This window comes from Megalobrama amblycephala, linkage group LG22 (genome assembly GCF_018812025.1).
Source record: "Megalobrama amblycephala isolate DHTTF-2021 linkage group LG22, ASM1881202v1, whole genome shotgun sequence".
Taxonomy (NCBI): Eukaryota; Metazoa; Chordata; class Actinopteri; order Cypriniformes; family Xenocyprididae; genus Megalobrama; species Megalobrama amblycephala.
The window spans coordinates 6852568-6867143 of NC_063065.1; the positions used below are offsets into that span (position 1 = coordinate 6852568).

Consider the following 14576-nt stretch of genomic DNA (forward strand, 5'->3'; position numbering starts at 1 on the left):
GACTAATTCTTGAAATATGTGTATGTTAAATTATTGACATTAATGATATCTGCATATGTTGGTTCTGTTCTGTTTCCCCTTTGGGGGGGTTATTGCTGCTCTTCCGGCTTTTATCCACGCTAGGCTGCATGGATGCACAGGGAGTTCTTGCCCAGAACAGAACCATACCGCCAATCCAAACTCTATGCATTATCAATCATATTTGACAATAGTGGTCCTGACAGAATTTATGAACATAAATGAAGTTATTATTAGAATATGGAATACTACAGACTAGGACTACTATCAGAACTGTCAGAATCAAAACACATGACATATTAATCAAACCTTTCTTCTAGGACTGGGGAGCTATGGGCCAAATGGGCCCAGATGTGCAAGACTTCCTGACAGTAGTGGATAAGTTCACCTATAACGTCACTTCGGGGATGAGGAACATGGAGGAAAAGTTTAAGCTTCATAACATCCCATCAGCCCCTGATCTCAGTCACATACGGAAGCCTGAAGACTTTAATAATGCAGGTAAAGGGTCAAATATGGGAAAAGAGAAATAAATCATAATAGCACTTTCTTTGACATCAAAGTAATAATGTTTATGTGAGGCAGAGGGATTAAAGTGTTTCCTAAATGCCAAATGTTAACACTTACATGCTGTTAGCAATTGCATAGCAATCCTCCCAACGCCACATTTTTGGTGCACATAAAATAACACGCTTCCTTTTAAGAATCATAAAAAGTGCATTGTGTAATTATGAGCTAGTCCCAAATCTTAGCTGTTGTATTAATTTCCCCTTTTTGTTTTTTTTTGTTTTGTTGGCTTTGGCTCTAAGCTAATAACTCTGAGCTGGTAGAGGGTCTAGAAACAGTGCTGTTACACTGGGCCAAGCAGATAGAACAAGTGCTTACAGAGAGTGAACGCATTAGGAAAGAATCAGATGATATTGGACCCTCAGCAGAGCTGGCACACTGGAAGCGCAGACTGATCACCTTCAGCAGGTACCATGCCGTCCAGCAGTGTCTTTTTCTTCAGTATTAACATACAAGATTGGTATTTAATCTAGTGCTTATACATCTATATGTGTATTTATTAGATTTACTGTGTATTCATGTTTTTCCAGCCTCTTGGATGAAATCAAAGACCCTTATGTGAAGAAGGTCCTTGGTATATTAAATGCAACCAAGTCCAAGACAATAAGTAAATGGAGAGAACTGGTCAGTTCAGTAGATGTTAAGTTCTGCCTTGCTAATTCATTCATTTTAATACATATTACATGAAGAAATTCAAATTTTAAAATCAAAAGGAAAAATTAAGTACTTGTTTTGCATAAAGAAAATGCTGTCTCTCTCTCTCTCTCTCTCTCTCTCTCTCTATCTCACTCTCATTACTGTAGTACGGTAATGAAAATGATCCTGTTTGGTCATTTTTGTTTTTTAATTAATATCAACTAATTAAATTCAGTACAAGGAATACACAGTACTGTACCATTTTTAAAATATATATTTTTCAAGAATATGTTTTCAAATTACTGGAATAAGAATTTTAGAACTGTTAAGAACTGTTGGACATTGTTCGTTTAATAACTGGTTGATGTGTTGTTTGTATTATGCTGTTTTCTATCTATAGGATGCAAAGATTACGGTTGTGTCCAATGAGGCTAAAGATAATGTGAAATATCTAACTACTCTAGACAAGTTCTTTGAACTTTTGGAAAAAAGCACTCCAGTAAGCTCCAAATTTGTATACTTCACATTCTTCAGGAAAAATGTTATGTAACCAAGAGTGCCATTTATGGGATACTTTAAGGGTCACAGTTTTAACTTATGCACTAGTTGCAATGGAATATTTCAGTTATACTGTATATATTTTTACACTTTGTTTTAGACTACCATGCTGAAACACATTCCTAAACTGATGAACAGCATATACATGATTCAGAGTGTGTCTCAATATTACAACACCTCAGAACACATGACATCGCTCTTTGTGAAGGTCACTAATCAAATGGTGACCACAAGCAAGGCTTATCTCTGTCAAGGGGTGACGAAAGTCTGGGACTTGGACAGGTTGGTCTTGTAAAATACTTGTAAAATGTAAAATGCTGCTAAAGTTTTTAGCCTGTAGAACTGTGTCTCTAAGTTTGAATATGGATTAAATACATTGGTTTTTACTCCCTAATAGAAAGGAATTGCTCAGGAGGATAAGAGAATGCATTCAGTTGAACCAAGAGTACCAGCAATGCTTCCACCAAATGAAAGAGAAATTAAATCAGAACCCTCTTGAACAGCAGTTTGAATTGAGGTCTGTAAACCACAGCCTTAAAGTCAACTTGAAATGTTATTGACACTATATTTAGTTTCTTAACTCAGCTCTGCTGTGTCATACCAACAGTGAAAATTACATCTTTGGAAAGTTTGACACATTTTGCAAACGTCTGGAGAAGATAACAGACATAGCCACAACTCTTGAAGATTTTTCAGGCCTGCAGTTTATGAAAGTTGAAGGTGTTGAGAAAATATACATGCGCTACCAAACGATTGTGGCCAGCATTAAATCCAAGACCTACAATGTGCTTGACCATCGCAAATTGGACGTAAGATCTCTCATTACTGTATATTCTTTGATTTAGTAGGCCAATTCACACCGCCCCGACGACGGCCAACAAACTCGTCTGTTGGAGTTTGTTGGTTTGGTGTGATACCCCTGTTGGCGTTTGTTGGCCGTTGTTGGCGTTGGTCGGAGTTGGTTTTCACCCGACTGAACATGTTTAATCGGTGTTTGTCGGGTCGTGGAATGTCTGCGCGGTGTGAACAGTTTTCCAACAGACGGCAACCAACTCTGACGTAATCTGACCTGTTAACGAACTGTTGCCATGACGATGAGGGAAGTCCCCTGCAAAGACAGCTATTTGATCGCGCCCGCGCCTCACGCACACACAACAAAGCACTGGAAACGTGACATCGCAGCTTGTTCGTTATAAAAAATAAAATACAGTTTAAAAAAAAAAAAAAAAAAAAAAAAAAATATATATATATATATATATATATATATATATATACACACAAAGGTACAATAGTCCATAGTGCAATCAGCAAGAGCAGCTGCTCCACTTCACCGAAAGAGAGAGGTAACGTTATAACCACCATGAGAGCAACGCAGGTTTACCTTCAGTTTCGTTTTTTAATAATTCGTTTTGACTTGTTTAGCTACATGGTTGTATATGCTTATGGGTCTCGTTAATAAAAAGGGTCGCGCTAAAAAAAAGTTTAAAAACCGGTATACCAACCGCAGCGCAATAGGTTACGATCAGATCGATGGCTACAGCGCTTCGGATTTCAGGTTAGTATTTTTGTTTTGCCTCAATACTTTAATACAATGAAAATATATATGATACTATATTATTAATATAGTAAACTAACCTGACATATTGTTAACATGGTTACTTGTGTAGTTGTGGAATTTTCCCAGTCAGACGTCACTCGTTGGTCGGTGTTTGTTGGGGCGGTGTGAACATGACAGTTTTTCTAAATCCAACGGCCAACTTGTTCGTTGGCGTTTGTTGGTGTTTGTTGGCGTTTGTCGGTGCGGTGTGAATTGGCCTTATTAGACATGGACCATCTTTCATATGACATTATGTTTCTTTCAGTTTGACAATGACTACACTGAGTTCAGAAATCAAATCCAGGGCCTTTATCAGTCTCTAGATGCACTGATTGACACTTGGCTTCAAAAACCAGTCACTGTAAGGCCATTTAAGTTATATTATTAATTGAACATTTGAATGACTGATCCATTCATTACAGCTCATGACCAGTATTGCGTAAAGATATTCTTCCTACACTGAAAGGAAATTTATTTACTGCATCAACAGACTGAACAAGCCCTTAACCTGTTGTCCAATTTTGAGAATGGTGTGGGCAGACAAATGGACCTCAACCAGAAGTATATGGTAGTTCTGCAACGGTACGAATATGACCTTGAGTTTGTACGCAAATGCTACCAAAGAGAGAAGGACAATCCAAATTATTTACATCTGACCCCTGTAAGTTCCCTATTGAGTGATTAGCAAACTGTTCAGCTCTTATTCATATTTAATAAAGACTGCATACATGCCCACAACTTATTTTACATACAGTAAGTGTTACTGGGAATAAAACGTTAATAGTGTTTTACATTTTCTGTTGCAGTTGGCAAAGAAAATTGCATGGTCACAACATCTATTTAAAAAAATTGAGTTGCCAATGCAAATCCTAAAAGACAAATTGCACATTTTGCCGGTAATTTGCAAAGACAACACAGAACACAGTTTATTTATTTTTATTTCAATGGAGTTTGTGCCTGAAAAAGATCTTTTAAGAAACTCAATTATTTTATCTTGACCTTTAGACGCCAGATAGGAGGAAGATTATTCGAACATACAACAGACTTGCTGCCGTGCTCCTGGAATATGAAATGATACATCACAGAGCTTGGGCTGAAGGTGTAGATCTTGGACTACATGGTCTTAAAGCTTCACTGCTGATCAGACACCCAGAATCTAAGGTTCGCATCTACTTTTCATTACAAGTTTATCACTTTAAGCCAGAATTTCAATAGTCTTTGGCAAAATGTCAATGTTAATTGTTAATTTTGTTTGTTTGTTTAAAACAATTAAATTAATTACAAATTCTAATTTTGAATCTGTTATGTGTAAAACCCAAACTGCACACTCATAAACACATAAAAAGTTTATTTTATGGATTCTATAATTAAATCTTACATTATTTGTGGCTAGGTGTTCTACGTGAATCTTGACCCTCTGGTCCTGGAGGTATTGCAGGAGGCAAATCACATGTATCAGTGGGGTGCTGATGTACCTGATGTTATCCGCAACATGGCTGCCAAACAACCTCAGCTGAAGGAGTATCGTGAGAAGTGAGTGTATAAAAGATTTACCTTACATTAAAATTACAGTGATCATATTACACCAGTAATTTTCACCTTATATATGCAGAAAATACTGCACAAAGAAGCACAATGTATGTAGTATGTATAGTTGCTACGTATTTTATAAAGAGTTCCAAATCAGGGGCCGAATTCACAAAAATGTTCTTAAGAAAGAAGTTAAGAAAATTCTTTAGATAAATTCTAAGAAACGTTTTTGGGAGTACAAAATATTCTTAATTTTTATTGTTAAGAATAATTTCTAAGCCCCTGGGGCTGGATTCACAAAACATTCTTAAGAATAAGAATAGTTGTATGAAAATAGTCTGTACAAAAATGTTCTTGAGAAAATATTTGAGAACTTAAGAATTTTTCAAGAATTGCACTTAGGAACATTCTTACAAACTTCTTAGAATTTATCTTAAGAATTTTCTTAACTTTTTTCTAAGAAGATTTTTGTGAATCCAGCCCCAGGTTTGTAAGTGATTCTATGATGGTTAGGATGTATGTTGGCATTAGACAGTGAGGCATCACATATGGTTTTGGGACAAAGCTACTGTAATAAAATCAACAAACAAGCATAAATTATTGTTCTAAATTAAAATGAAAAGTTAATACTTTTATTAACATGAAGTGGAATTTCACTGGTTTCAGATTACAGGAGATGCTGAGGAAATTTAAGACAACAGTCAGCAACATACCCAGTGTGCTAAAGTCCCCGATGAAGCCCTTTATCACATCTGTGAAGACTGCCCTCTACCCTGGACTGATCATTCTCTCATGGACATCCCTCAATATTGACTACTGTAAACAGTTATTGCATTAATTACTTTAGATCAGTTCAAGTTTAGTTTGGAGTTGTTGTCCTAAAACCTTTCTTCATCCATGCTAATTTTAATATGCAAAATGTTTACAGAGTCCCCAGAAAGTATTTGAACAATTTGAAAAATATCTGAACTTCTTTCCATTAAATAACAAAATATCAGCATCACTCCCCTTAAAGGGATAGTTCACCCAAAAATTAAATTATCCCATAATTTACTCACCCTCACATCATCGTAGGTGAATGACTATCTTCTTTCAGATCTTTTTTCAGAAGCTAGTTATTTTACTTCATAAAGTTTTAAATATGGATATTTTTCTTACAAAAACCCATCGCTTTGCATCGGAGGGCCTTTATTAACTAAATTTATGATGGATGGATGGATGGATGGATGGATGCATTTATTTTGGGCTTCAAAACACCGCCCCCGTTCACTACCATTATAATGCTTAGGAGAGCCAGGATATTTTTCAATATACCTTTGATTGTGTTCGTCTGAATGAAGAAAGTCATATACGCCTAGGATGGCTTGAGGGTGAGTAAAGCATGGGATAATTTTCATTTTTGGGTGAACTATCCCTTTAATAACCAAACTTTGTGTATATAGAATGAGATCAGTACTCATTGACACAGAGCGTATTAACCTGCAGTGTGTATGTGCCAAACGAAGAATCATGCACCATGCAGTATACACTGTCTTAGAGTTTTTGGGTTGCTTTTTAGAAATATTATGAAGTTAATTCTATTCAATGTCTAATCCTAACTTATTAAGACTTTTGTATTAAGTCTGTATTAAGTATCTTATGTATGTATTAAGTCTTTTCTCAATGTTTCTCAGTCATAGGCTGTGTGTACAAGGCATTGCAAAATCTGGAACAAGTAGCGAAGGTTGCTATGGATATTCTGCATTGTCGAGTTAATAAGGCCTTAACATCCATGTCTTTCACTTATCTGCTGACACTGCCCAATTACGAGCCAGTTTCACTTGAGACATTCCTTGCCGATGCAGAGACCACCGTCAGCACTCAGAGAGAAGTGCTGAAGATGTGAGTGACACTTTTAAAATCAGTTTTCTCAGACTATATGGTTAAAACAGTCATATTTAATTTGACTAGAAATCAAAGCTGCGAGGGTTACAAATGCAGACCGTTCAGAAAGTTCCTATGACTTAAGGTCCAACTGTCTTTTTTTCACTCATATTTTGTTCAAAAGGTGAATTTTTGATGTTTACGAATAGCTAGGCATAAAACTATAAAAGACCTTTGAGAAAACATACTTATAGTCCTCAAAGCCTTGCTTTCACGCATGTCAAATTAAATTGGATATCCTATCCTGACTAAGGTTCATAGTTAAATGTGATTTGAAATTATTTGAGGATTCCTTTGTTTTCATTCAAGTGCAAGCCAGCAGGTGGAGGGCGATGTTTTGGCGATAGTTGAGGAACTGAATAGACTGCTGAAACCTTCGGAAAGAGTCAACTTGGAGGTGCTGTAAATATATCAATTATCAACTCACTATGGGAGTTTATTATTGTGTGTAATTCTGAAATACTTTAGCATTCGATTAGACAACTTGTTGCTCATTAAGGCCAATTCCCACCGCACTGACAGATACCAATAGACACTTAGTCGGGTTTTGTCGGATCAGTGTGTTACCCCTGTCAGGCATCTGCTGGAGCTCATTTTTGGCTATTGAACTTGCTGAATCAGAATTAGAATGACTTAGAAGTGACGTGCTATAATCTGGTGACTGTCTGCATTGGTCTGCTTCTGTGGTTACAGTGTGTATTGGCCTTTATAATGTGTAATATTACTGTAATAAACTTACACTACACATAAGTAGTTTTGTGACAATATCTTCACATGTATATTCAGAACTACCAATGTCTGAATCCTGATGCCAAGCAGAGGACACGTTGTCTACAATGTCTGCCATGCGCTTTCTACATCATGATCGGACATTTTTGTCAGAAGAACACAGACGCTCTGGTCAAAGGTATACATACATTTTGCAATCATGCATCAGAGTTTCATCTCAAAATGGAGACCCTAATTTTAATGTATCTGTAAGAGTCACTCATTAATGTTTTTGTGTTCTTCATGTGAAAGCTACCCAACGCTCTCTGGATGCTCTGCGACGTAGGCTTGCTGTGAGATCCACCCGTCGGTTACCTCTTTTACGGGCTTCAGTTGAGTTGACCTTTCCCAACATCGTCGTCAGACCAAGTTTAGAGCACATACAGGTACTGATGTGAAAACAGCATGGAGCATAATTTCAAAATATAAGGTATAGTTACACATCTATTCAAAAATTTGGGGACAGTAAGATTTTTATTTATTTATTTTTATTTATTTTTTCTTTTCTTCAGCAAGGATGCATTACATTGATTAAAGGTGATGGTAAAGACATTGAAGTTTTAAATTTCTGCTCCAAATAAATGTTATTTTAAACTTTCTATTCATCCAAGAATCCTGAAAAAAATGTATCAGTTTCAACAAAAATATGAAAAAAATGTTTTCAACATTTGTAATAATAAGAAATGCTTCTTGAGCACCAAATTAGGGGTCATGTGACACCAAAGAACATGATAATGAAAATTCAGCTTTGATATCACAGAAATAAATGACATTTTAAAATATATTAGAGTAGAAAACTTTTTTTTAAATGTAATATTTCGCAATATAACAGTTATTACTGTATTTTTGTTTAAAAAAATGTAGCCTTGATGAGCATATGAGAATTATTTCAAAAACATGAAAAAAAAATCGTACTTACCCCAAACTTTTGAACTGGAATGTGTACATTATATATACTTAAAACACAAACATAGAATAATAAGATGTGATTTGATTGACAATCTTAGTTAGTGGCTTTTTATAAACGGCAGAAATTGACATCTTAATGTGTATAAATTCGTATATACATATGTGCATTCATATATACATAAGCCTTTAGTTTGTCTTTACAATTCTTAAACACTCACTTGTCCTTGTTTTGCAGGGCGTTCTCAATAAAGTAGTGAACACGGTGCTCTCAATGGCAAAGGATATTCCACTCTGGAAATTTTACTATATCCAAGAAGAACAATGGCAGGTAACTTAATTAAAAGAATGATCCAGGTTCAAAACAAGTTAAGCTTATCAATACTGTACATTGCCTCATAGACTTCCATTTTCCATGGAAAGTGCAAGTGCTTTTTGCTTGATTTTACTCCCAAAATTATAATTTGGTAATCAATAGCATGCCACAGATGCTTTATAAACTTTGTCAGAGTTTAGTTGACTAGAAGTTTGTGACTCCACAGGCAGAGCAGCAAGCAGCGCGGGAGAATGGAGACGATGCTCTGGTGACTAGACCACTCATGCTGAGGTCTCTGGACAGACAGGTGATAGAACACAAGGATGTGAACAAGGCTCTGGCCCAGCTTGTCCCTGTGGTGTCCTCCCTCAGAGTAGATGCTGGGGACGTCCTTAAACGGTTGTCTCAATTTTCAGCTCTTTGGACCCAGGTACGTAGAAAAAAAAAAAAAAACTTTATATTGAAATATAAAAATAATATCCATTTAAAACACTTGATAAGAACAAACTGCATCTAAATGATGGGTTGGTGATTTGAGTGATTTGTTGTACCCCCTAATTTTCCTGAAGGTTCACTTTGCTAATATCTCCCTGTTATATTTAAGTATTATAGTCCTAAAATGTATAAAACATGCCACATATGTGAACTGCAAAACCTGTCTAGATTATGTCCGTGTCATATTTCACCCTTAAAAGAAAAGGTGATTTTTGAACGAAAAAAAGAAGCCTGTTTTAAAATCCAGGACCATGAGGATAACTAAATAATCATTACTGTAATGCATATGAATGTTTATTGAGTTTTTCTCATTTTCATTGAGGTTTCATTACAGTATTTTAATGTTTTTACCAGTTTTTATTAAAAATATATTTTATTAAATAGTAATGCACATTGGCCATATACGCACTGTAAAGTTTTCAATGCAGGAATCCCATAAATTATCGTTCCATGTGGATAAATTATCAGGAAATTTTAATTCTGAAGTGAACTAATCCTTTAACAACTAGATGTTCGGATCGGTTCCCTACACACTGCGTAGAATTTTTGTAAATGCGGTTGTCACTACTTCGGTTGTAGAATGCAGTTGTCACTCCCGTAAATGACTGAACTCTTTGTGTACTGAACACTAAAAGGAGCACTAAAAGGTGAAGTGAATTTATCTGCAATGTGTACATGGCCATTGTTTAGCATAAGGATATTGAAATTTGTGACATTTCTCCAATCCAGGATGTAGCAGAACAGGTGAAAGCATTTTTGGAGACCAACCCATCTTTGGCAGAATTCAGTGCCCAACTGTCTCAGTACTCTGTACGTAATTGTTAAACAAGTCTTATATAGTTTGAAGACAGCTGAGAGTGATCCTAACTTACACTACATATATTTGATCAGGAATTTGAGACCCAGATTGAAAAGCTACCTTCCACATGTACTGTGAGCCCCATCCTCTATGAAACTGACTCCCTCAAAGTGTCGCTCATCGAAGAGTGCCGCACCTGGAAATGCGCATTCGGGGCAGCTCTAAACCAGAAGGCCTCTGCGAGCATGGCTGAGATTAGCTCTTTTGTGGATGGGAAGAGGAGGCAGCTGCAGAGGCCCATCTCTGACCTGGATGATGTGAGGGAAACTATGGCTGCCCTGCAGGAGGTACACGAAGCGGAGATAAAGATAGACACAGAGATAGGTCCGGTGGAGGAGTCGTTCGCCCTGCTGAATCGCTATAAGCTGTACTACAGTGATGGAAATGCGGAAAAGATTGATGGGGTGGTGTACGCTTGGAAGGAACTTAATGTGACGGTGAGGGAATTGTTTTTGAGACCCCATGAAATAGTCTTTAAATAAATAGTAGTTTATTATCTTTTTCTACTTACTAGGAAGTAGAGAATAATCTTTACCTTGTCTTCTTGGGTTTTCGTTTTGTAAGCATTTGCTTGTACATGTACGTTGATATTTTTTATTTTAAAGGTGAAAGAAACGCATAATAAGCTTGTGGAAATTCAGCCTCACATGAAGGGTGAGCTTGTAGCTGGAGTTGAGATCTATCAGAAATCTGTGCAAGATTTCTATGCTGACTATGACAAGAGGTAATTGAGTTAATTTGCACATTGTCTTCATGTAATCCCTTATGTACCTCTATCAGTAACTACAGTGTCTAAATCCTCTGTGTGTTCAGTGGTCCTGGGGTAGCAGGTTTGCCTCCACGTGAAGCCAGTGACAGGTTGCAAGTTTATCAGGCCAAGTTTGATGAACTGTGGAGGAAATATGTCACCTTTTCCAGTGGCGAAGAGCTGTTTGGCCTCCCTGTTAGAGGTACTTGTGTTTTTTTTTTTCCTTGATAATATGAGTTTAGGTTCAGAAAGGTCATGATAGACACCGTGCTTTTAAAGATTTTTAATGTTTTTGAAAGAAGTCCCTGATGCTCACCAAGGCTGCATTTATTTGATGAGAAATACAATAAAAATAGTAATATTGTGAAATATTATTAAAATTTAAAATAACTGTTTTCTATTTTTCTTTATATATTTTAATATCATTTATTCCTGTGATGGCAAAACTTTCTAATATGCTGATTTGGTGCTCAAGAAACATTTCTTATTATTACCAATTTTGAAATCAGTTGCTTAACATTCTTTGTGGAAACCATGATTTTTTTTTTTTTTTCAGGATTCTTTGACGAATAGAATGTTCAATAGAACAGCATTTATTTGAAATATCTGAAGACTTTTGTAACATTATAAATGACATTATTGTCACTTTTGATCAATTAATCTGTCCATGCTGAATAAAAGTATTTTTTTAAACTTACTGATCTCAAAGTTTTGAATGGTAGTGTACATTGAGTTGTTAGGACTCTTTTCTCTCTTTTTTTTTCGTCTTTTCATTCCTTGTTTTTTCTTCTTTCAGAATATCCTGATCTTCACAGAATCAAACGAGAGCTCAATCTTTTGTCCAAGCTGTACAGCCTCTACAACTCTGTCATTGACAGCGTTACTGGATATTACGACATCTTATGGACCGACCTCGATATAGAAAAGATAAATAGTGAACTGCTGGACTTTCAGAATAGGTTTTTATGATTCTCACTTTTTTAACTTTAACAAATATGGTATGAACTAAATTTGAGAGCTTATTTTGTAATTCTTTTCAAGGATCCGTAAGCTACCCCCGGCCTTGAAAGAGTGGCAAGCTTTTAATGACCTGAAAAAAACCATTGATGACTTCAATGAAACTTGTCCTCTGCTCTACATGATGGCAAATAAGGTGATGTTAAGCAAGCATCTGTACATTGACATCATATTGCATTTATACACAGCAAACAAACATGTAAATATTGTATTAACATACACATTCACGACTAGGCAATGATGCCCCGACATTGGCAGCGCTTGACTGATATTACCGGCCACAAGTTTGAAGTGGAAGCTGTGAATTTTAGCCTTCGAAATGTCATGGAAGCACCACTGCTAAAGGCCAAAGAAGATATTGAGGTATTGTGTGGGCAAAATATTCCATTACATGTATGTGCAATACTATTAAACAAATGCTTGGAACCAGACTGATTGCATAAAAAACACAAGGCTGTCAGTATCTTATAAAAACTTCTGTGTACCAGGATGTGTGTATCAGCGCAGTCAAGGAGCGAGACATTGAGGCCAAACTCAAAGATGTTGTGACTGAATGGACCAAACATCAGTTCACATTTGCATCATTCAGGTCGGAAAAAGAATGTAATTTGTGATTAAATTCATTAATTTGTTATAAAATCAATTAATTTTACAAAAGGTAAATAACCCTTTCAGGAATCGCGGAGAGCTGCTGCTAAAGGGATCAGACACTTCAGAGAAGGTGGCGTTAATGGAAGATAGCCTTATGGTGCTTGGGTCTTTAATGAGCAACAGGTATTTTGTTGAATACAGTTATACAATATTTTACTTTTTTTTTCTAAATCATTTAGATATGATTCTTTGATTTCCAAATATATGTAATGTAATGTAAATTTAATATTGTATTTCATTATAGTTGAATGTAAATTTGACTAAATTCTTGTTTCAGATATAATGCTCCATTTAAGCCCTCCATCCAGCAGTGGGTCCAGAAGTTGTCAAACAGTTCAGAGGTGATTGAGAAGTGGATTACAGTTCAGAATCTGTGGCTGTACCTGGAGGCTGTGTTTGTGGGTGGAGACATTGCCAAACAACTGCCACAGGTAGCTTGACTCCAAATACATAAACCTTTTTTTGTACCTTGTGAGTTGCCAATTGTCTACATACATACTTGACATTATGTCGATATTTTTATATTCAGAAAATTTTTATATTCAGAATCTGCAAAATCAGATACTTGTAACACTTCAACAGATATTCTGGATCACAGTAACCAAAACATCTCAACTTAAAAAACAAACAAACGCTCCACTGCAAAAGTGCTCTCAGGCACCTGCACCACATCTGGTGTTTTCATCTTGCTTAAAACACTTAAAAACTGGCTCAAACACTTAAAGGGGACCTATTATGCCCTTTTTTACAAGATGTAAAATAAGTCTCTGATGTCCCCAGAGTGTGTATGTGAAGTTTTAGCTCAAAATACCTCACAGATAATTTTTTATAGCATGTTAAAGGTGGTAAAGAGGATGTTTTGTTTTATACATTTTTGCAATATATTTTGTAACTGTCTTTACTAAGTGATAAAAGACTATTTATTAGGTGCACTGAAAGGAATATTATTAATATACATCATCTGTGCACGAGGTAGGGCCTTAAAAACATCAGCCAATCATTTACGCGATCATCGCCATTGTGAGAGACGTGCGCGGATTGGCCCTCTGGCTTGTCAATCACTGCCATGACGTTCCTTGTGAGAGACGCGCGGCTGCGCGCTCTAGTAACTTTCCACACTACATGCGCCGCATGCAATGTTTTTGTCAGGAGACAGGAGTAACAACTGCAGATTATGAGGTGAGTCCGACATAATGAATCCACTAAGTGTGTGCGCGGCTTAACGATTGTAAGGCCGATTATGAATGATACTTATTGATACTGATTATAAATTGATACTTATGACTGATCTCGTCCAGTCAGAGCCAGTTGCTTTCAGTCTGCGATTACAGTCGGTGTTCAAATTCCATGTGAAAGTATATAAATCTGCTTCAGGAGCAGGAAACTATCGCTGTATGTTTTAGCTAGTCGTAAAATGTGTATCATTTCAAACGCTCATTTCAAAAACTCAGTCGACGAAAACATCCTCTGTACCACCTTTAAAATTGCCACTTTTAGTGGTTGAGCAAAAACGAGCCCTTTCAGCGTGGGCCCTTTAAATGTAAATGAGCTGCTGTGATTACCTAAGAGGGCGGAGCTTCAAGAGCTGATTCTCCAGTGTCAGGATTCAGTCATGACGCACAATAATGACAGAAACTGCGAATGCTGCATGGAGATAGAACATGTTTCTTTTCTTTTAGTTCAGTTAAGGTTATAACTTACATTGTCTTCTTTTTTTATCCACTATATATTAGTACAAGCCTGTTGTACCGTCCGAATTATGGCCAAAACTATACAGAGTTTTATGACGTTTATTGTACTTCACACAAAAAATGAAGCGTCCGTTTTCACTCTAGAAAATCTCTGTAAGACCTTAATAAAACACTGCAAGTGTGCATTAAAATATTATCCATAAACTCTCTCTCTTTTCCTGTGTATTATCATCACCAACATATATTGTGAAGTACACAGAAACACTCATTACAACTAACAGTAATGAATATATAAA

The 14576-nt window shown here is 36.3% G+C and overlaps 1 protein-coding gene across 1 annotated transcript in view; it reads left to right on the forward strand.

Annotated features, from left to right (window-relative positions):
• dnah5l (dynein, axonemal, heavy chain 5 like) overlaps nt 1–14576 on the forward strand; it is a 47365-nt gene that overhangs the window by 5671 nt on the left and 27118 nt on the right. The window contains exons 9-37 of the mRNA XM_048173884.1: nt 339–519; nt 828–993; nt 1116–1209; nt 1622–1720; nt 1880–2061; nt 2177–2296; nt 2387–2588; nt 3642–3737; nt 3867–4037; nt 4183–4272; nt 4382–4537; nt 4770–4909; nt 5573–5724; nt 6580–6787; nt 7139–7226; nt 7616–7736; nt 7850–7983; nt 8742–8834; nt 9046–9249; nt 10044–10124; nt 10206–10610; nt 10779–10897; nt 10987–11123; nt 11718–11880; nt 11963–12074; nt 12173–12301; nt 12427–12527; nt 12614–12712; nt 12867–13020. Coding sequence (XP_048029841.1) covers nt 339–519; nt 828–993; nt 1116–1209; nt 1622–1720; nt 1880–2061; nt 2177–2296; nt 2387–2588; nt 3642–3737; nt 3867–4037; nt 4183–4272; nt 4382–4537; nt 4770–4909; nt 5573–5724; nt 6580–6787; nt 7139–7226; nt 7616–7736; nt 7850–7983; nt 8742–8834; nt 9046–9249; nt 10044–10124; nt 10206–10610; nt 10779–10897; nt 10987–11123; nt 11718–11880; nt 11963–12074; nt 12173–12301; nt 12427–12527; nt 12614–12712; nt 12867–13020 — 4197 coding nt within the window. The remainder of the gene's footprint in view (nt 1–338; nt 520–827; nt 994–1115; nt 1210–1621; nt 1721–1879; nt 2062–2176; nt 2297–2386; nt 2589–3641; nt 3738–3866; nt 4038–4182; nt 4273–4381; nt 4538–4769; nt 4910–5572; nt 5725–6579; nt 6788–7138; nt 7227–7615; nt 7737–7849; nt 7984–8741; nt 8835–9045; nt 9250–10043; nt 10125–10205; nt 10611–10778; nt 10898–10986; nt 11124–11717; nt 11881–11962; nt 12075–12172; nt 12302–12426; nt 12528–12613; nt 12713–12866; nt 13021–14576) is intronic.